This window comes from Vidua macroura, chromosome 3, assembly GCF_024509145.1.
Source record: "Vidua macroura isolate BioBank_ID:100142 chromosome 3, ASM2450914v1, whole genome shotgun sequence".
Classification (NCBI taxonomy): domain Eukaryota; kingdom Metazoa; phylum Chordata; class Aves; order Passeriformes; family Viduidae; genus Vidua; species Vidua macroura.
The window spans coordinates 70,328,310-70,350,767 of record NC_071573.1 but is presented as its reverse complement, the minus strand read 5'-3'; the positions used below and the strand labels follow the sequence as shown (position 1 = coordinate 70,350,767).

Below are 22,458 nucleotides of genomic sequence, written 5' to 3'. Positions count from 1 at the left end.
ACTTTTGTTGCTTCCCAGAGGTATGGGGGCTTCAGGAAAACTGGTTGGAAAACTTCTTGTGTGTCCTCCAAAAACACCCCAAATCTAAAACAAACACGACCCCCATCACCCCCCAACATTTCTTATTCTTCAAAGGGTTTTTTTTCCCCACATAAAAGTAAGTTTGGGACTCTCACTATTTGGAGATGTAAGTTCAAAACCCTGCTCTACTTCTAACTTCCATGTTCTAGAGAGTCTATGAACCAGGTTAATGGTTTGTGGATATTAACAACAACTGCATGACAACTGGATGACAACTCCAACCCTTCATTCATAGAGTCATAGACTGGTTTGGGTTGGAAGGGACCTTAAAAATCATCTAGTTCCTACCCCCCTGCCAGGGGCAGGGACACCTTCCACTAGATCAGATTGCTTCAAGCTCCATCCAGCCTGACCTTGAACACTTCCAAGGGATGGGGCATCCTCTCTGTTCCAGTGTTCATCCTTCTCTGTTCCAGTGTCTAACCACCCTCACAGTAAAGAATTTCTCCCTAACATCTAATCTACACCTATCCTCTTTAAGCTTAAAACCGTTCCCCCTTGTCTTATCACTACATGTAAAAAGCCTCTCTCTTTTGTTTTTATAAGCCACTTTAAGTACTGGAAGTCTGCAATGAGGTCTTCCTGTAGCCTTCTCTGCTCCATTAAGAGAAGAGCAATCCCAACTCACTCAGCCTGTCTGGGCAGGAGAGGTGCACCATCCCTCTGATCATCTTCATGGCCTCTTCTGGACTCACTCTAACAGGTTCACATCTTGTACTGGGAACCCCAGAGCTGGATGCAGCACTCCAGGTGGGGACTCAGAGAGCAGAGTAAAGGAGCAGAATCACCTCCCTTGACCTGCTGGCCACACTTCTTGATGCAGCCCAGGATGCGTTTGGCTTTCTGAGCTGCAAGTGTACACTGTTTGCTCCTGTCCAGCTTTTCATCTATGAGAACCCAAAAGTCCTTCTCCACAGGGCTGATCTCCATGACTTCTTCTGCCAGTCCGTACTGTCTGTGATTGCCCTGACCCAGCTGCAGCACCTTGCACTTGTTGAACCTCAGGAGGTTCTCATGCACCCACTTCTCCCATTTGTCCAGCTTCCTCTAGATGGCATCTCTTCCCTCTGTTGTGTCAACTGCACCGCTCAGCTTTATGTCATCTGCAAACTTGCTGAGGGTGCACTTGGTCCTACTGTCATTAATAAAGACACTAAAGAGACAGCGCCTCAAGGGACACCACTCGGCACCAGCCTCTACCTAGGCATAGAGTCTTTGACCACAACTCTCTGCCTGCATCCATCCAGTCAATGTCTTATCTACCAAACAGTTCACCTTTCAAATCCACGTCTCTCCAATTTGAAGATAGGGATGCTGTGTGGAAATCATTTGCCTTGTTTCAGCTCTGACTTTGTACCTTGCCCTTTGGAACAAGGAAAAGTGAACAAACTTGTCTTAGGGCTTGAGAGTATAAAGTACTTGCATCATCCCTGGCAGATGGCAATAAGCAGGAAAGCACTGGGACCCCCAGAAAAGGCAACAGGAGATAAGAAATTCCTGATTTCCACCACCAACTGGTTTTCTGGAAAAGAAGCCTTGTTTTTAAAATTAGATTAGGGCACTTCTCAAGATATAGACTGCAGGTATTTTGCAGAGATACCTTAGTGTGTTTCTGTCAATAGCTACAGCAGGTACAAACTTGTACTTCTGGATGAAAGGTACTTTATCAAAAAGTTCCTGACAAGCTCTTATCTACACAGCACATCACTGACATACCCATCTCGTGTGAAATCTATGCAAGAATGACAGGGTTTATTTTGTCAAATTATAGGTAGGAAGCATCCTCCAAGACATCCTGCACCACGTATTATCAATGCAGGAAAATACACTGAGTCTGGTGGCAAAGGCAATACAAGGAAATGGATACTAGGGGAACTAGGAGGTGTGAAGAACAGGCAAGACCAAAGCTTATGAAGATGGAATTAAAAAAAAAAAAAAACTGAAAAAGGAAACTACTTATCCTAGCTACCACTGAGCTGCTGAGCATCACAAATTTTTACTCATGCTCTCCTAAAATGAAAGGTGCTGATGCCAATCTGTACAAGAGAGCTTGTGGATTGGAGAAAGGTTGTTCTTGTGTTGGCAGTACAGCAAACATTAGTAAAGCCCCAAGCAGGTGAAAGACAAAGTCCTTCCAGAAACAGAGGTCACAGGAGTGTGCCAATGATGAGGCTGTCATTCTGATTCCTCCCTTCCACTTTCTGCTAAGTGCTGTTTTTCTCAGTCTCTCAGAGGTTAAGGACAGATGGGAACCATTAGATCTTCACAGCTCCTTTAGGAGCTGTTAGTCAAGCCTGTCACACATCACAGTCCTTCAAACCTCACCTGTTTACCTTGCCTGAGACTTGACTGCAGCGTCCCCCATGCTTTTAACTGTGGTTAGTGCACACCCTTCAGAAACAGGCCTGTCTTGGCTTGGGCACATCTGGAAAATGTTCCAACTACCCTGACAGCTTGTTATGGTGATTAACCACCTTCATTCCAATAAATTTGTGCCCAGTTTTTCATATGAATGTATCTGATTTCAGCTTGCTGAAACACATTCCCATAATTTACTAGATTAAAGAGCCTTTCAGTACCTGGTATTTTTCTTCCAAGGAAGTTCCTTCACCATCATAATCAATTCTCTGCTCAGCCTTTTTTGATAAACTAAAGAGACAAAGTGCTTCATGTCTCCCATTGCGAAGCATTTTCTTCAGGCTCTGAATCATTTTGTGTGGCTCTAATGTTCCACCACCCATTTTTCAACATCAATTTATAACATGCAGGCCATCTCAGTGCTGGTCTCACAAATACACTACGTGCTTATATCCATTTGCTTGTCCCTTAGGACTCTTAAAAAAAATCTATTCAGAGTCTGAGGCAGATGCAAGCCTGCTTCCTTCTGTCTGGCATTTGGAGCAACCAAAAAGCCATCAGTCACCTCTGCTGGTGCTGCCATCTCAGCAGGTAAAGGGAAAGCATGACAAGGCTGTCTTCCTTCTTCCCCATGACATAATTCAACACTAGAAAGCAAGGCTGCCCTTCTGCAGGGTTCTGCTCTGAGCACAGATCACCCCAGGCACACCCAGACCATATCCATAGGGATAAATGAGCCAATGGGCACAGACTGGCTGTGTACAGGCAGCTGTTAAACCCTCCTACCCACCGAAGTGTAGTGACTGCACACTTTTTATACAGATACCTGGGAATTGTTTGGGAAAATGCTAACATCCTGAGGCCAACACTGTGCCAGGGACCAGTCTTTCCATGGACCCAGCTGAGCTCCACTATCTGGGAGTGCTCCTCACCACTGACACCTCCTTTTATCAAGAGAGCTAAATGACATCTTAACACAGAACCAGTCTCCAAGGAGGGAGAAAGATGAAATGGCTCCCTCATTTTCTGCTTCCAATCAGATCAGCAGTGTTTCTAAGACCAGGGAGGCAGCAACAGGCTGGGGCATCTGGCAGTTGCATCAAACCTCTTAATGCAACCTCATGCATCTCAACAAGGGAAAGGGCACAGGGCAAAAAGGCAAGAAGGAAAAAAAGGCAGTAAAGGCACTTTTGCATAAGCTCAGAGAGGAGAGCTTGTGTCTAGGGCTTGCATCACCATGGAGCTGGGATCAAACCCAGGCTGGCAACCTCACCCAAGCTGATGCTTTAGCCCCAGGGGGTCCCTGACCTACCTGTCCTGCACCAAACATCCACTGGGCACCAGCACCCTGGAGCTTCCTCATTACAGGCCTGTCCTGCAGTTGCTTGTCAGAGCTGAAACAGCAGTCACCCAGGAATCCAATGCCAACAAAGTTGGAAGCGCTTCACACAGATTATATATAGAAAAGGTGCCCAAGCTGTGCCTAAATAAAACTTTGTCTTCAGTTCCAGGGTTCTCAGATCAGGAGGCTGAGGGGAGAGTGATTTTGGGAAAATGTAATCTCAACCCCAGCTCATCAGAAGGGAACAAAAATACCTGATGGCTAATATTTTATTAGGTTTTGATTAGAACAATAGGGACTTTATTTTTTTTGCAAAAGAATTTTCCCCTTTCTTGTATCTCTCAGTGGCAGAAAATGCTGAATCACAAACCTGGAACTTAAAAAAAAAAAAAGTATTTCATATGCAGAAGAAACATATCTTACATAATTTCATACTTCCTGCTCTGCTCTCTGGTGCCACGTTCCTCATTTTCAGGCTGTTTTAAAGGTCAGCTTCACAGAACAAATCCTGACCTCAGACATGGGAAATATGCTGCCTCATCACTCCAGGATCTTTTCTCACATGATTAGTCCCAACATTCCTGCAAGTAGAACAGCCACTACATTGCCACTGCTGCAGACATTAAAAAAACAAACAAACAGAAAAGAAAAAGGCAAGATATTTTTTTCCTCTTCATTCTCAAACTTAATGCTCACCAGCATCACAGGCTGGGGGCTACTTGAGCACTGTAATGCTATTGCCATCTACAGACAAGCAATAGTCTTAACAAACATACATACAAGTTAAAGTAGGAATATATGCCTAAACTGACAACTGTTTTTGAAAAAGCTTGAAAGGACTTTAAAGAGGATTTTATTTAAGATTTTCCAATGGGTAAGATATAGGATCTGGGTGAAAGTTAATTGAAGACCGCAATTACTCCTCATGATATTGGTTTTAATACTGATGATGTATTCATTCAACTGGCTCCATTTTTCTGAAGATTTTTATTTTGATACTATAATTTGAGCAGACAGGAGAGGTCACATTAAGGGGCTGATCCAGAAGACAAATACATACTCTGTTTATTTTGAACAAAAGATCTGAACTGATTTGAAATTACTACTATCAATTACTAAAGAATGATGGAAGGCACAGCCATGATGAACAAGCTCCAGTGCTACAGGAAAGCTGAAGATTAATTTACTTACTTAATAAAGCTGAAAATATAAGATTTCAAAATTAATAAAAAAACCAGTCAATTATTCTATTGGTTATAAATGACAAATATATACTGAAAAATATTTTGATTGAAGTATTAAAGTTATGGCAAACTCTTTTTTAGCATGCTTAGGCCTCTAAGAAGGAATACGGCTCCTATTCAGTAACCTGGTGGACTAGTGTTTGTTAGTATCTGTAAGAAATACAAAGCAAAATTGCAGCTCCCACTTACTGGGAGACTCTACAGATGACATTTAAAAGAAAGCATACCACCACAGCGAGATGAAAAATGGGGTTTCTGTTAAATTATAACTAGCCAGACAGTTATACTGCTCTCAGGTTCATGATAAAAGCAGAAAGGTTGCCTCCTATGCCTGCAGAGTTCATTGCCAGGTGGCTCAAACCATGCATGCAGGTTTACTTGTCAGACTTGGCCTCTTCTTGTTGATCCCTGCTGAACCAGTGAAAGGGAAATGCCTAAGCCCTGAGAGCAAAAAGTGCCCCACAGCTTGTCATTCGGGGGGGGGGGGGGGGGGGGGGAAGAAAGCAAAAGGAAGAAAAAAAAAAAGCAGCGAAGGCACCGGACCCATCTCAGTCCTTTGCCAGAGGAGTGACACTGTAAGACTGAACCCTGAACAAGTCATATGAAAAGAACAAAAGCACAAAGTCCTCTAATGAAGTCAGAACAGATATGTTTGGATAGGATTTCTGGAAGAAGGAGCCAGAGGTGTTTGTGAATAAGCACAAGAATAGGCACTTCCAGTGACCACAGAACTAAAAACAAAAGCACTTTTGTGCACTCCCAGATTACTTGCTCTTATTTTCTCTTACAGTCACATGCATATGTGGGCCTGTACTGTTTGAAATGTGATTTATTAAGACACATTAAATTGCAACCAAGTGTTGTACTATTAATACTGACTTTAACTTTCCTGTTCTTAATATAAATTTACATAATTTTAATCTCTTATGCAGCCAAATCCCAACTGAATCCTTCAGAAGTTTTTCTTGATATGTGCACTATATTTCCAAAGTGTTTTAGATTTATGGGCTTCCCCCCTGCTTCCCCATCATTGTTTCACTGGTTCGGGGACAACCCCTTCTTTTCAGCAGATTGAAACATGCAGTAATGTGAAACAGATCTGGTGACCCTATAGCATTAAATCATGCTTTGTGGTGCTTTATTCCTGCTCCAAAAGACTTTATGCATTAGTGAGTACATAAAATTGCACCAGAGACTGAATACATATTGAAAAGCAACAAATGATTCCATATGATCTTAATTTTTCAAAGCAGTGCACCACTGTTTTAGAGCAAAGTTTTAAAATAGTGTTTAATTTTTCAATTAAAGGAAGTTTTTAAAATAACCCTTCTAATCTAATATGGGAACACTCTCACTTTGGATATTCTCTCCAGCTGAAAGATTTGGGTACACCAACAATTTTCACAGTCAAATGGTGTCCTTGGTTAGCAAGCTAGCAAGGGTGCAATTAGCCACGGCAGTTAATTTGTCCCTTTTATTCAAAAAAGCTTGTGTCATCATTACTGTGAAGACACAGGTCACAAAGGCTCCGTGAGCAAACTGAATAGCACACGTTCCTCTTTAAGCTTCACATACTTGAACATCTGTCAGACCTCAGCTAGAGTTCCTCCCCTAGTTTTCCCTGTTTACTTCCAAGGAAAAAAAGTCTATTTTGGCTAAACAAGGTTTATAATACCTCTACCTATATTTTAAACTAGACAGGTCTATTATGAAGAGTACCTACTGTATTTAGAAGCAGCAAGCTCTTTAGCAGACCGGCATGTATTCAATTAGATGGGTTCACCAAAATGGTATCCCAAAAAAAAAAAAAAAAATTAAAAACCAATAAAATCTGGTCTCACTCTTGCTGCCATTGCCTTTCCATAGGTAAACTGGCAGTGAATGACTTCAGTTGAAGTTTTGGTTTGCTAAACTGAAGGAAATGATTTTGCAAGGCAGGCAAGGGTGTGTGCAAATGGAAGAATTCAACTTTTCAGATTCCAGGAAGAGTTTGCAGGGCAGTTGCTATAACTGCATGCCCTGAGCATGTTTGAGTGACGTTCACATGAGCTGCAAGGAATGTAAAGTCTTTAACAGCAGAACGGTACTGGGGCAGAACAGAGGCATTAAAGTTCAGAACTGCCCTCCCAAAATCCCCTGTTCCTAATTAGATGCCTAATCCTGAGGCAATAAAGTCCTATTTTTAGGTTGTCAGCATCTCAAGATACAGGATATTCTGTCTTTCACATACACATAACCACCCCATGTTGGGCAGCTCTGTGCCTGTGTTCCCCCGGACCCAGTGCTGGAATTCGTAGCTCGGACACGTTTCCATGCAAGAAGAGACCCAAGGCTCCGGCTGCGTAGCCTGCTCAGAGCACATCCAACACATACCAATAGGCTCTGGCTTCTTAGAGCACGCTGCTGGGATCGCTTTTCCAAGACGGGACAGGCGGTAGGAGGTGCCCGGCGCTATCCCATCGCTCTGCGGCGTGTACAGGCACTCGGGAAACATGACCCCCTTCTCATTCCTCCGACTTGATGCAGCTCCTGAGTCAGCAGTTACCCAGTTCCTCCGAGGAAGGAGAGAGAGAACCAGCTGCAAATGTTTATAATCGACTTCTCCACCATGTGCTAAGCCGCTGACTGCTTTTGCTTAACACTTCACCAGCCCCTTTGAACCCTTCCTCAACTCCCCAGGGGAGATTTCCTTCCCCCTGTGTGCCTTGGTAGTGCCCCTCACACCAGGTGACACGAGGTCATTTTCTCCTTCTTCCGCCTGCCGGGGTTCAGATACCTCGCTCTGACCTTCCCGAGGAGTATTTTACTAGGGAGGCAGGCTAGCCTAACACACACTCCATTTCCAACCAGCCTGTTGAACCCGTACTGCTGCTTGGGGGAGAGGGTGGGGCTTCGGGATTCACGGGAGCAATCAAGGAGAGGCCATGACCTAGCAGTAATAACATTGCCATGGGGAAGGGAGGGGAGCAGCCGTGGATTTCAGTCCCCTTTTGAAAGTGTGCTCTATGTACTTTACATCAAACATCTGTCAAAGAAGAAAACACAAAGTCCTGGGAAAAGGACCAGGAGCCACATCTTCAGCTCCTGAACAAGTGCTGTGATCACTGGAAATACAGGATGACAGCATGAGGGAGGTGCTTAGACTTCTTCCAGGGGCCACGTACGGAAGAAAAGAATTAATTCTTTGGAGGAAGCGAAATAGGCCGTATTGGGCACCTGCTGTCAAAAGGAGAGGCCAGGCTGCGAGCCTGAGAAAAGGTAAATCCTTTCCTGCAGCCCTCATTCTCGTCACCTGATCCCCGATTAAATCCCCTGCTGTACAAGCACACCTTCTGTTTGCAGGTAGAGGGAAGCTGGGCTGTGAGAGGTAGTTATTTTAGGGCTGTGCTGTGTAAGCACCACCACAACGAAGCCAAGGTATGAGGATGCACCGCTGCACAGCGCCATGCAGACAGGACAGTCACCTCGGGGACGTTTTTTGTCCCGTGAAGACAAACGACACTGACATTGTTTCAGAGGTGTGGCTTCCAGGTCTCCCTGTCGGTGCCCTACCTCTAGACATTTGGCACTCTGGAATGGCACACCTGGCTGCCAGACACGTACCCACCCAGTCCCTCCCCCTCCCACCACACGCAGCTCTCCACTGCCTCGAACCCACATCTGGAGGGCACCTGCAGCTTGGCACAACTTAGCTTTGAGACAAGGGGATCGGGGAAAGCCGAGAGATGGTTTTGCGCGGTCCTCAGTGCAGCAGTCGCTTCTGGCTGAAGGCAATTTTCGTGCGAACGCCACGGCACTTTCAGGAAAGGCTTTTCTGGCTGCAGGCAGCTCCGCGGGAGGGGGCGCGGAGCCCGCCCGGACCCCCGCCCCGCGCCGCATTTTACTCGATTGTTTATTATTTTCCGAGGGGCGGCGGCGGGGCGGAGGCGCCGGCCAATGGGAGGCGTCGCTGGCCTGACGGGCGACGGGCGGCGGCCAATGGGCGACGAGGGCGGGCCCCGGCGGTCACGCGCGGCCCCGGAGCATGACATCATTCAGTTCGCACGGCGCAGCCTAGCTTGGTGGGGGCGGGGCCGCGGCGGGGGCGGGGCCGTCGGGGGGCGGGGCCGGGGCGGGGCCAGCGCCGCCGCTCCCCCTCCCCGCGCTGTGTGGGCGCAGGAAGGTGTTAAGTTATAATGATGGAGCAATTAAGCGATAAGTGGGTATAATTAACCGCACGTGGGGTAACCGAGACGGCCTTAAGTGGACACGGCCGCGTTGCACGACGAGTCAGTGGCGGGGCAGAGCGGCGTTTGGACACTCGGACCAGCTCCAAGCTAAGGGAGAGAGCTGTCCATCTTCACAAGTCAAAATTCCTTCACATAATCCAAGGTGAATAATAATAATAAAAAAAAAAGTGGAATTTCTTGCTGTGTCTCAGCAATTCGACTGCACCCTAATAGCATAAACTCAAGAACTGCATGTACCCCCGAGTATTTAAAAATTTCTAAGCAAGCTTTTGAGCAATCTCAGCCTAAAGAACAGGTTTTTTAAAAGGGTTTAAAATATGCATTTTTTTTGCTTTTTCCCCACCTCTTACCTTTCTTCCTGGGCCTCAAAATATATTTGGGTCATATCCACGGCACATCAAGAATTTAGCTATTGGTTTAAAATGGAAACTGAGATGCTCCTTCAATGGGACATTAAGAAGAGGGATATCAGGGTAATACCAGTATTGCAGCCTTCATAAATAATGCTGAGAGTCCAGTTTGAAGCCAGTTTGAAGTGATCTTTAAGTTGTTGTTCATCATTTCAGGGAAAATTTTATAGTTAGAAATCTGTGGCCATCTTTGGCAAACCCATCAAGTTTCCATGGCACAATTTGGACCTTGTTCTATGTCTGCCAGTCGGCCAATCTTTCCATAACAACTGCAAAACCCATTAGCCAGTTTTAGCCAAACTGTGCCAAAAAGTTAAAGTCTCAGGGTATGAATTTGGCTGGTTTATAAATGACATTTCTTTCTAATCATCAGCATCCAGGTTGCTCTGAATCAACCACAAAGCCTATTGCCTATTGCCCAGTCTGTGTTTAAAGGACACAATAGGGAACTGTGGGAAGAACAAAAACACACTCTCTCACGGTGTGGATGGGAGGGGTACACAGGGTTATTTCAGGGGACAAACTTCTCAGAGACCAGGCTGCAGGTGCCTCACAAAACAACCCATGATATGCTTGTTTGTGTGAGGTCCGTGTAGACAATGCAGCTGTTGTTTAACATAAGCGCAATATAACATTCATTTATTGAGCGGCAGTACACTTCACAGGAGATGTCCATAATGCTGTACTGACAAGAAATTCCAGGTCTCCCACCCCCCCATGTGACTTTATCTCCAACCCTGCTTCTGCAGTTAAGATATTTGTGTGAGAGGTGAAGCCAGAAATGTCACCTGCACTTCTCTAGCTGCCATGTGACTGTGACCCTGCCAGATCCATATAATCCAGATACCGTGATAGGCACAGGTTCCCCACATCAGCCTGAATGGCCATAGTAGATAAAAGGAGATGCAGAGGAAGAAGCAGCCCTGCCCTAAAAAACTCGCAGTCTAAGTAGGCAAAGTAAGTGAGCTGGCTTTCAAATGGCCTGAGGGCTGGCCTAACTTTATTCCTGTTGAAGTCAGTGATAAAACTCCCATAAATGGAGCCTTTTGGAAAATCCCACCCTTAGGGCATGAAAGTACTTAAAGGAAGAGACTTAAAATTGTGCAAGCTTTAGATTCAATTTTGATCAGTTCTTATGTGTATTTCAGAGGCCCCAGGCCTTGGAATGACAATACATCCTGTGTCTTTCTGTTTTACTCATGCACTTTTCATAAGCAAAATGTGTAGGAAAAATTATACTGTGCTTTTAATTACGCCCCTAAACTGCATTATCATGGGCACACACGTGGTGCATGGAGCTGTGAAGAACTGGTACCATGACGTGTGATAAAGGTCATGCGACTGATATACCAGTGAATTCTGAAGAGGACAGATAATCTTGCTCAAGGCTGGCACTCAGGTGATCCAGTTTCATTTCTCAGTTCTGGCATGGGCTTCCTGTATGACTTTAGTACAGTCACGTAATTGTTCAGTGCCTCAGTCCATCATCTTTTTAATAGGGTTACTACTTACTTATTTCCTTTCTCCCGCCCTCTCCTGCCTTACTTAGACTGCAATTCTGCCAGGGAGTGGAGCATTTCTTACCACGTGCAGGGCCTTCATCCAGTACAATGAGACCTAATAGCAGTGCCTGTAGAGTAATGTAATGCCAATTAAATAAATAAATGAAGATGATAATATCATTTAGGACTAGATTTGCTGCTTGCAACCCAGCCCAAGGTCGAAGTGCTATGCTTCCCTGGAACCTTGGGATGCGCTCCATGTGGAGGTTTCTGCAGTGGTCAAAATCAGCCCCAAGCAGTAGCTAGTTTTGGGAAAGGGCTGAGCACCAGTCACAGTTTCACAGGCGGCCTTCTGTGGCTAACTGCTGAAAGCCACAGGGAAAGCCTCCTTGGAGATGTAGTGTTGGACTAAGCAACTTCTCACCATGCCTTTTTGTCTGAACTTGGTTGCTGGCTCTTCAATGCCACTGTGGTTTTCCTCCCTACCAACTGCTAAATCATATACATGAATGCCAGTGTCACAATTGCAGAGTGGCTGGTGTCTTTTTGAGCTGCCTTGCATTCTTGTAGGGGCCATGTTACAACAAAACCCATAGCAAGGCACTCAACATTGTGACCCAAATGGAGTTGCAGTGAAAATTGTTTCCATTACTCGAACCTGCATTTATTCTGATTAATTCAGTGTCTTCTGCTATATTTAGACAACCAGGCATTAATTGTATGCATGCTGAAATGCTGTCCCTTGTAATAAAATCTCACTAAATTATTCCTAATTTCAGTGGCGCTTCAATTCAAAACCTAACTAGACACTTAGGGCCTTAGGCCTTAGCAGCACGTGTAAGGCATGCAGGATCAGGGTCTTGATGTTTTCTAATCAAACTGAATGGTTTTCAAATCTCTCTACTTGTCTATAATGCAATACATCAGGAATAGGTTGTCTCCTAATTCTATTCAGCAAAGCTTCAGAAGCACACTGCTTTCTCAGTCCATGCTATTGTCTGTATCTTGTCTCAGAGACAATGTTACTGTTGAACTAAATCTAGTCCACAGTCTAGGTCAATATCAAGCCAGGTGAGAACTGATGCATAGAAGTTGCCATGTGAAGTATTTATAACTACATCCATATTAATAGCTTTTATGTTCCTTGGTTTTGTGGGTCACCCCTTTATTCAACTCATAATTAACTACATTTTCAAGTGAGCTACTTTGGAGGGCTTTCTTCTAGTGCATGGTCTCCAAGAAGGAGGTACAGCGGGATTGTATTCACTTGTGGACATGTCTGAACATGTTCCTGGCATCACCCACAGGCAGACTGAAAGTTTTCAAAGAATTACTAAATTAGACTCTATATTTTAAAGTTTACCAGAACAGCTCGTGCACCAATAGTTTATGACCAGTGAAAACGAGTACAGAAGAGAAACAGGCCTAATACAACTCTCGGAAAGATTTACCGGGTACTTGGGGAGGTTTGAACGCTTTCCACTGGGCCGGCCGGACAGGGCTCCGGAGCCGCAGGGACGGCAAGCAGAGAAGCGCTGCCCTCGCCAGCTGCCGGCAGCTTCTCCAACCCGCCCAGCTCCGGTGGCTTCCCCCATCCAAGCGCTCCCGCCCCGTTGGGGCGGCTCCTGCGCGGCACCGCCCGCCCTCCGCCCGCCCGTGGGCGGGCCGTGCCGAGCCGTGCGGTTTGGTTGAGTCTCTCTGCGTGCGTCTATAACTTTGTGTTGCTGCCGGTGGTTGTTAGGAGGAGGGATGTGGAAGTCGGCGGCGAGCAGGGTGACAGGCTGCTCGGGCGGGCTGCGGCGGAGGACGGGCTGGGCGCGGGCGGATCGCTTGCCTCTCGCCGGCTGCTCGCAGGGGGAGCGGGCGCTCTGCCGTTTTCCCATCCTTCGCCTTTAAAGGGAAGGCTCTCTGGATCTGAAGGCGCAGAAGCAGCAGGAACCATACAGCAGCGCTGCTTCTTCCTCCCGTGAATTCGGATCTCAATTGCTGCCGGTTGTGGAGGTGGCTTTCGATCCAGCACCCCCCCCCCCCCCCCCGCCGCCTCCCGCCCCTCCCGATGTGGCTTTCCCTGCCTCGTCTGCCTGCGCTTTTTAAATGACTTAAGTGAAGGGGGAAAAAACTGTCAAGATGGCAGCAGCAGGAGCAAGGAGGTTATGAATGTGGTGTTGATGCTGGAACAAAACCTATTCTCTTTGGCAGCCCTAGGGAGGGCTTAAAGCTACTGGACCTGTTGGAAGACTGGCGATTTGATTTGTTCCCGTTGTGTTTGCTTTTTCCTTGCAAGAAGGAGGATTTATTACTATTTTTCTTTTAACCGACCAGCCCCCGAGGTGCCTTCTCCTGTCTCCTGGTCCGTCGGCTGTGAGATTTTGGGGGGTTGCTTGCGCGTGGCTTGGGGGCACCGCAAAGTGACAGGTTTACGCTAGTGTGCAGTTGGATGTATGCTAAGACTTCGTCTCCCTTTAGGGCGTTTTGAAGAAAGAAAAAGTCTTCGGTGTAACCCGAAAGACCGCTCTCCCTGCCCTCCTGCCGACGGAGGGCGCGAAGGACCACCCCCCTAAAAGGCAAGATATCTGCGGAAGCGACGAGGAGCGACCTCAGAGGCGCCGGGGGCGTGAGGGGGTCCTCTCCCGGCTGGATACAGCGCGGTTCCCGCTGGAGCTACTTCTGCATCCGCATGGAGTGAAACATAAACAAACGCACACACGCACCGCGGGAGCGGCCGCCGCTCCGCCGGCGCGGAGGTCAGCGCCGCGGGCACCTCCGGCACCGCCCGGCCCGTGCTGCCGCCCTGCGCGGCCGCTCCGGCTCCTAATCTGATTTTTTTTTTTTTTTCCTCCCTCCCTCTCTCCCTCCCCTTCTCCCCCCGCCTCCCAGCTCCGGCGTGCGCATCGCCCGCGGGGAGCGGGGCTCGGGGCGCAGCGGAGAGCCGGCCAACCCATAGCGGAGCGCGGCATGCCCGCCCGGCAGCCCCCCGCCTGCTAGGCTCTCGTCGGCACCGAGGAGGCGGCGGAGGAGGAGCGGGGTCGGCGGCCGCCCGCCCGCCCCGTCGCAGCGCCCCGCAGCCGCCCGCGGGGGAGGCCAAGATGGCAGAGGCGTCGCCCCCCGCCCCGCTCTCGCCCCTGGACGTGGAACTGGACCCCGAGTTCGAGCCGCAGAGCCGCCCCCGCTCCTGCACCTGGCCCCTGCAGAGGCCCGAGCTGCAGGCCAGCCCAGCCAAGCCCGCCGGCGAGTCGACCGCCGACGCCGCCTCCATGATCCCCGAGGAGGAGGACGACGAGGAGGAGGGGGGCGGCTCGGCCATGACCGTCGGCAGCGCGGCCCCCGCGGGCGGAGAAGCAGCGGCGGCGGCGGCGACCGCCGCCGTGCCGGAGGAGGCGGCGCGGCTGCTGGCCCCGCTGCCCGGCGGCGGCCCGGAGGGGCCGAGCCTCTCGCCGGGGGGAGCGGCGGCGGCGGCGGCAGGCGGCGGGGGGCTGAGCGGGGGCCCGGCGGCGGCGCCGAGGAAGTGCTCGTCGCGGCGCAACGCGTGGGGCAACCTCTCGTACGCCGACCTCATCACTCGCGCCATCGAGAGCTCCCCGGAGAAGCGCCTCACTCTCTCCCAGATCTACGACTGGATGGTCCGTTGCGTGCCCTACTTCAAGGACAAGGGTGACAGCAACAGCTCGGCCGGGTGGAAGGTGAGGCGGGATCCCGGGGCCGCGGCGCTCCCGCCGCGCCGCCCCGACGGGCGGGCTGCCCGTGGAGGATGCGGCCGCGGAGCGGGGTGCTGGCGGCTCGCCCCGACAGCAGCCCGCCGGGCGCTGGTCGTGCTGATGGTGGTCGCCCTGTCGGCTTTGCTTTTTTATTAAGAGAGAGATTAAGGAAAGTTTTGTCTCTTTCTTGTTGCTGTGTACAAGCGGTGAGGGCTGTTGACTCTGAGGGCAGAGTACACGCTGGAGCGGAGTTGGCTTTTGTGATGCACAAGCATATAAGCAGGGAAGGAGAGAGGGAGAGAGTAAGGAAAATGAAAAATATTTATAAGATGTGTGGGTTTTGTTTTGGTTTTTTTTTTTTTTTTTTAAGTTATATTAACACCAGAGGTAACTCATGTCGGAAACGAGTAGAATTGCTTTTATGTATGGTCAGTCTGCATCTCAAAGCTCAAATACAGAACAACATTATTATTTTTGTCAAGGAAACCCCCAGAGTTTTTTCCATATGTTCCTCAGAGGCAGTAGAGGGAAATTCGGCTTTTGACATTTCTTCATAAAGTTAATCAAAGCATGGAGTTATTGGCTGTTCAGCCCTTGGAATGCTTGGTTTGTGATTCCTGCGTTTCCAGTGTATGAGAGTACTGTCTATGATAGCCCAGCATTTTCTGCCCAGCACTGCGACAGTGAGCAGCTAAACTACCGTTTTAATAAGTGAGGGGGAAAAAAAAAATTCTGGTTTTGTGGCTTGTTTACTCAGTGTGTGCAAAAGCACATTGCAGGCAGGCAGGGTTTTACCCGCAAGAAAGAGTCTTATAAGGCCTACCAAGAACTAGAACTGCACGTAAAGCACATTTGAAGTGATTTCCAGAACTGCTTTTTTTTTCTTCTAGTTTTCCTGTTCATCTGTCAGCGTCTGTTGGACGCCAAAATGTCACGTACTTGCAGCTGTACAGAAATGCAGGTGCTGCTTTACGCCAATACTGTTTGCAGAAGGAAATCCCAGCAAGGTTCAGTTGCTGCTGAGGGCCGATACTAGCGGCATTTGACACTGAGTTTTTGTATGGATGGCTGAAGGTAAATTTGCCAGCAAGTTCAATGCTTTTACAGAGAAATTAAATTTTCTCTTTGAATCTAGCTAGATTTGGATCAGGTGATAACTTTCAGTATACAGATTGGTCAGAAATACTGTATAGATGAAACATTTCTGGCAGTTTCTGTACTAGCAGCCTTGTCTTGTATTTTGGTGCCTGAGTAGGACTTGCTGCTAGGAGTTGAAGTGCGTCTGTATGATTTTTACCTTCCAATGAAGCATAGGAGAGGAGGTATTTAGTTGACAGACTTGTTTCAGGCTGGGGAAAATACAAACACAAAGTTTGCTGCTGACGTGGCTAGCTGAAGACAAGGCTTTTAAAACCACACATTCTTTTTACAGCTTTTGTGTGTGTATTAGGTGTTGAATTTTGATCTGACTTTACAAGTGTGACGCAGAGTGTGATAAAGGGTTACATCTTCCAATGACAGCCTGTGCCTTCATAAGTTGTTCAGTTTCACACAGAAGCAGTGGTTTTAGATGTCAGCTGTTATAACAAATCCAGCATTTTTATCTGGTACTTTGAATTTTCAGTTAATTCTCAATATCTTATTCAAACAAAGATTTACCTAACAATGGGGCTGATACTGTTTTGAATTTGGTGGCAAAACTCCTTTTCACTTTAGCAGAAGCAGAATTTGGGCCATAATATGAAGTTCTTACATTGATTAGTATCCTTAATACTGTCACAATTTTTCTGACAATTTATACTGTTAATTTGATATTGATTCCTTTGCTAAGCAGCATTAACTGGTACTTGGAGCTAATTAAAATGTTAAAAACTTGGATCCCTTGAGATTCTTCTGTTATAATTTAGTTCAGAAGTTTCTCACAAGCCTTTAGGATGACCTTTCTCAGGAGATGCAGGCACACTGGTAGCAGCAAATTCTGCCTCTGATTGTGAGCTGTCTCTGAAGTTAGGCTAAGGCACTCGGTCACGTTAACAATGGGTGCAGTTGTGCGTGGGTGGTAGGGGCATACTGGAAGGGGCAAAGGGGAGGTCAGGAGCTAATAATTTGCCAGGCATCTAAAACTGGAAAATGTAATTCCTTAGCAAGGCTAAGATTTCTTTTTCAAGTGCATATACATTCAGAAGAGGACTATTTCAATTTCTTGGCTGGAGAGTAGTTTAGTTTGTGCAGAGGCAACATTCTTTATACGGGGACTCCCTCTTAGTCTCCTGATATTAAAACACATTATATCTTATTATCTTTGTTTTCTTCACAGGTAATGAATACAACTCTTCGGGAACTAATGTCAGCTTTTCACATTAGACTTCTTCAGATTGCTAGTTACACCGAGACTTTAAGTGAACAGAAGATAGTTCTGTATTAGAAGGCTTAATTTAGAATATTTTTACACAGCTAAATTAATCATTGAAGGCAGCAAGCCCATTTCACAATATTCTGCTCTGCCACTGAGTGGGAAAATTGTTATTTTCAACAAAGGGAAGAAGAGAACTTGGTCTTATTACCTTATGTATTATTATATATGAAATATTAATACTGAATACTGTTTCCAGTGAGATGTGCCCAACACCATAATCCATAAATATAGCTGGGATTATTCTCCTCAAACAATTATTTTAAGAGCTATAAATTAGAGTTACAACTATCACTTTTTTTTTTTTTTTCCTGCCTAGGGCATTAAAGCAGAAGTGAATATTTCAGATGTGGTTAGGAAGGCATACATTACATTTCTGGTAATTCGGATAAGGTTTGCCCAATACACCCCCCCAACAATCTCCTTTGCTTCCCTCTCCCCCGGCCCCGGTGGGACATTGGCTAACCCAATAGTGCCTGCAGCTGACTAGGGCAGTAGTGCACAATGCAGTGCTGCAGAGGTGCCACGCTCCGGACACTTCTGTGTGCCACGGGCAGCCCCGTCTGGTACAATCCTGTACACTTCCAGACCACTGGAGAGGGTTTCCATGCATGTTCCAGTATCAGCTTCTGTCTTGAATACTTAGTGAAGGTCGGTATTTATGTTCGTCATCACTCAAAGGGGGAAGAGATTTCAAGGTGAGCTGGTTTCAGCCTTGTGAAATTCACTGTGCCAGGCGACTGTTCCAGGTACTTCTGCAGAGCTCCTCGATGACTAGATCTTTCCTCATTCAGGTATCTGTTACCCTATTGAAGTCCTGCAGTCACAAAACTAGTGTGCTGACTTAAAAACCAAGTTTTATCATGCTAGTATTTAAGATGAAGCACTCGCTTCTCTCAATAATCTTGAAATAGGAAACTGAAAAACCTTTTTGTACGTGTACATAGTAGAGATGCCCAGTTTCACTACAGCTTAAGTAATTCCATACCTCTTCCCACAATGTTACTTGGTAATTTCTTGCAGCACTATCTTGTGAAACAGTCTTTTCTACATGGAGAGTACACTAGGGGGACTATTTTCCTCTTTGTTAAGTGATATGGCAAGACTATGAATCTCGTCCTTTATACAGAGATACAGCAATTCCCAAATTTAAATGTAGCTGATTTGCTTTGAATTGTTTTTCATATCAGAAGCCTATTCTGTTTTCCACCTGTTGTATTCATCTTCCCCATAGAAAAGAAACACTAGCTGCTGGGGTATTTACTTTGAAGGGGAGGTTTTTGTAAACTTTGTACATTTCTTACCATGTTTTATTGGCCAGTATGTACCAAAGGGCTGCAGTCCCTTCTTGTAGCAAATGTGTGAGTCTCTTCTCTAATTACTGAGACTTGAAAAGGCTTGAGAAATTTGCCAGTGATGTAGACAGATGTCTAAATCTGTTAGCCAGATGCTGATATGCAAGATGTGTCGGACTCTTTTTATCATCTTCTTGCAAAGATGTGAGGAGGAAGTAACACCACTCTCTTTCTTCTTACTTCTCCTTCCTTGGGTTGACACACAATGTCTTTATCAGGAGTGGCAACATAAAACTGGAGTCTGCGTCAGTTTCTTTTTTTCCTCTATTGACTTTTAAACTTCTTTTTTATTTCTTTAAAGGTTCTGTTTCCCAATTAACTGCTAACAGGAATATTTTTTCAGCCTTCTGTTATATTTTTTAAATATATTTTTTTGTGTTGCCTTGTTCATCTGTACAGAAGGGTTTGAGTTACAAGCTGTAGCCTGATTATTTTAAGTTTTGACCTACCACAGAGAGCATGGATTTAAGCACGTGAATGGATCCTTGGGACTTCACTGGGATTACTTGTGTGCTTAAACTTGCTGCTTAAGCATTTTACCTGATCAAAGCCTTACTGTGTTGTGCTTTAACAAAATACTCAGAAACATTTGTAAATTACTTTTGTGCTGAGCAGTGTAAAGAGATGTGTGGTTCCAGTGGTTGAAACCACTAGATAACAAATGTCTTGCATCAAAGGGGAGTATACTGTAGTAGCACAGTAACAAATGACTTTTTAAACTTTCTAGTAGAAACCATATATAGATATTAGCTCATACTGTTATTTCATATCTGTAACGTTCATCAGAGATCTCACTTTTCCCCAGCTCATGGAGGCAGGTGACAGCTATTAGAGCAGTGAGAGAGAGACCAAGTAAGTAGCTCTCCTAGAATCACTCACATTGTTTGGTCCACAGTGTGACAGTGAGAAGCACCTCTGCTGAAGGACTTGTTAAATGCAGACGTGAACACATCACCTTGGTGAATGTCTTCAGCTGGAAAGAATCACAGGCTCTGATAAACTCAACTTTTGATATGAATGGAAAACTTCCAATCAATGATGATGTGGTATTGCTGGATAGTTATCACAGCCAGGTAGACCTGCATGATAAATGCTGGAATCTATGTCCCTCCATTGTTCAGAGACAGAAGGTTACCTAAAACAGTCATGCAGCAATTGACGTTGTCTGTAATAGATTTATTAGTGTCAATATTTGTACATATTTAAAATTTGAGCATATTTAAAGTAGGAAGCTTGAGAGTCAGAGGTTGGCTTCTACTTTTACCTGTGTGTTTGAAAGTGCACAATTAATGCAAGTAAAAATTAAATCACCTTAGTGGCAGCTATATCTGATGCATTGTACTGGCTTGAACAACTGTCTGAGACCATGAGGCTGGGGAGGAGAAATGTCCTGGCACTCCTGCCGTGGACATACTGCCTCTGCTTGGTGTTGTCCTGGTGAAGCGAGTGGTGTCTTACTCTCGAGGTCATTTTGTATTCGGGTCATTTTGGTGGTGCTACACTACTTTGCTGTAATCCTGGGAGATTAGGGGAGGCTGGGCACGTGCTGGTGCATTTAGAAAGGCGAGTGATTAGGGCTAGCTGTGTCGTTTTGTGAAAGCTCTTTGTGCTGATGTGGACGAAGTAGCAGCCCAAAGTGGAAGGTAGGCAGCTCTGGGGCAGCCCCCCTGCACCCTCCTGCAGCGGCTGGGTGGGTTTCAGCCAGCTCACCTGGGCTGGACGGGGTGAACAAATGTGAAACCACCCCAGAAAATTGCGGTGGGTGTACTGGCTTCAAAGGAAGGCCGAAGGGATTGTCTTGGAGATAGGGAGAACTGAGGATAAGCAGCCAAAGCATTTCTCTAGGTGGCAGCCTCCTAAAGGTGCCCTGCTAGATTTTGGCAGCCAGCTATTTTGCGTGGAAGTATGGAAAATCTTTTGTGATGATTGTTTCTTATTTGCAATGCAATTAAAGTGGGTCTTCGTGTAGTGGCAGCTTGCCAAAGGAGAAACTGAAAGTGTTTCTTAATGCAAGTTGCTACTTAGACTAAAGTCTCTGCGTTTTCTTGTTTCTCTCTCACTTTTAGAAAAGCCTTACTACTATGTCTGCCACAGAAAATGTGCCCAAGGGCAGCGTTACAAAATGGCAATATTAGTTCACTTTAGAGGCAAGGGGCCCTCTGCATTTGGGGGTACTCTTTCTGGAGAAGGGCAAGCTCTGAGCATCCTCTCGCTGCTGATTCGTTCCCCTTGCCATGGAAAACTGAGATTCTCAAATTGGCTCTGGAAAGGGCCACAGCTTGGCCAGGCCCTGGAACAGGAGGTGTGTCCAGGTCCGGCACGTAGTGACGATCCCGATAAAAGCCTGGCCGATAACAGCACTCGGGGAGCTGCAGGGTTTTTTTTGATGTGGCTTTTCTTGGGACTGACAATATGTGCGTAGCACGGTGGTTCAGGAACAAAATGAAGTGTTTGAGTAATGTGCATAGTCATGCAGTTTTCTGTACTGCTGTCTCAGCACACCATGAGTTAAGTGAAGATTATGCTTAACTTTTTATTTGCTCTTCTTTTTGTGCTTCTACAGACTTAGGCTGTTCTGTTACAATTTCCTGAGCATTGCCACACACCAAGCTTGGAAAATGAGGTGCATTTAGCCAATTTATGGCCTGACATATGTTAATTAACATTAATTACCTGCTTGAATAGTCCATTTAGCACTTATTATTAAAAAGTGGCTTGTCTACAGAAGGGGATTTCCCATCAGAGTGAGATGTTTTGTTCTAACTTGCTTCAAGTGAAGTCAGGTTGGGGTATCCCGTGCTTCTCTGCATGGCTGTACCAGCTTCCTGATGTTCTAGTTGTGCATGTGGGATACAGTTGTACCACTGATAGGCACCAACTCCTTACCCATGTGTATTTGGCATTTATTTGACAACACCGTAGCTTCCCAAGCAAACTAGCATGTTTCCAAGCATTTTCTGCTAGTGGTGGGTACAGCTCTTGCTCATCTGCTTGAGGCAGCAGAGAAAGAGCCACACTTCTGAGCCTGCCAGGAACTGCAGGGGCATCTGGAGTCCTGTGGTGATGTGACCCCAGCCCCTTTGGGGTGAAGGAGTGGGAAAAGCTCAGTTGTGCAAGGCTGGAGAGGGGATGTAGGAGCTGCTGGGACACACTGTGGTGCCTTACAGGGAGGTCATCTTCCGCTCTGTGTGGATGAGGATGATGGACCTTAGGGCTCCTGCAGCCATTGAGAGCAGGCCACCACTGGAGTGGAGCGTGATCTCCAGCAACAGCAGGAGTCTTGCTGTATTCATCTACTACATTACCTAAGTTATCTCCTGGGTAGTGTTTTGGGTAAGGGTTGTCACAGATCATTGATCTAAAACCTGTGATGGGAGTAAGAACCAGAGAGGACTTGTTCGATTTCCAAATACCAATACTTAAAAAAAAAAATAAAAATCCATACCTCAATTCCCCACATCCCAGTTTCTCATTCCTGTCTTGGGAGACTCCAGGGACTTTATGTCCTACTTACCTTCTCCATCCTTCCCACTTGTAACACCAGCGGGAGGGTTGCATGTTGCGCTTCCGTGGGAGGTGGAGGGCTGGCTCGTAGCTGTGCAGGGCATGCTGTGCAGTTTTGGTTGGGGATACAGCTTGGAGACTGATGAAAAGCAATGCCAGCGCAGTGTGAGGAGCTGGGAACAAATGAGTGATTGCATCAGTGCTCTGCCTCATCCCTGGTGTGAAGTAGCAAGGCAGATGCCTTCCAGTAGGGCTAGAGAAGAGCATTGCTTTTTGCCAGAAGTGGTTTCTCGTGGTGCTGTGCTTGGCTGTGAGGTCCCGGAGG

The 22,458-nt window shown here is 46.5% G+C and overlaps 1 protein-coding gene across 1 annotated transcript in view; it reads left to right on the top strand.

The window, feature by feature from the left end:
* Nucleotides 1-13,887: 13,887 nt before the first annotated feature.
* FOXO3 (forkhead box O3) overlaps nt 13,888-22,458 on the top strand; it is an 88,746-nt gene continuing 80,175 nt past the window's right edge. Inside the window, exon 1 of the mRNA XM_053974200.1 lies at nt 13,888-14,846. Coding sequence (XP_053830175.1) covers nt 14,253-14,846 — 594 coding nt within the window. The 5' untranslated portion in view covers nt 13,888-14,252. The remainder of the gene's footprint in view (nt 14,847-22,458) is intronic.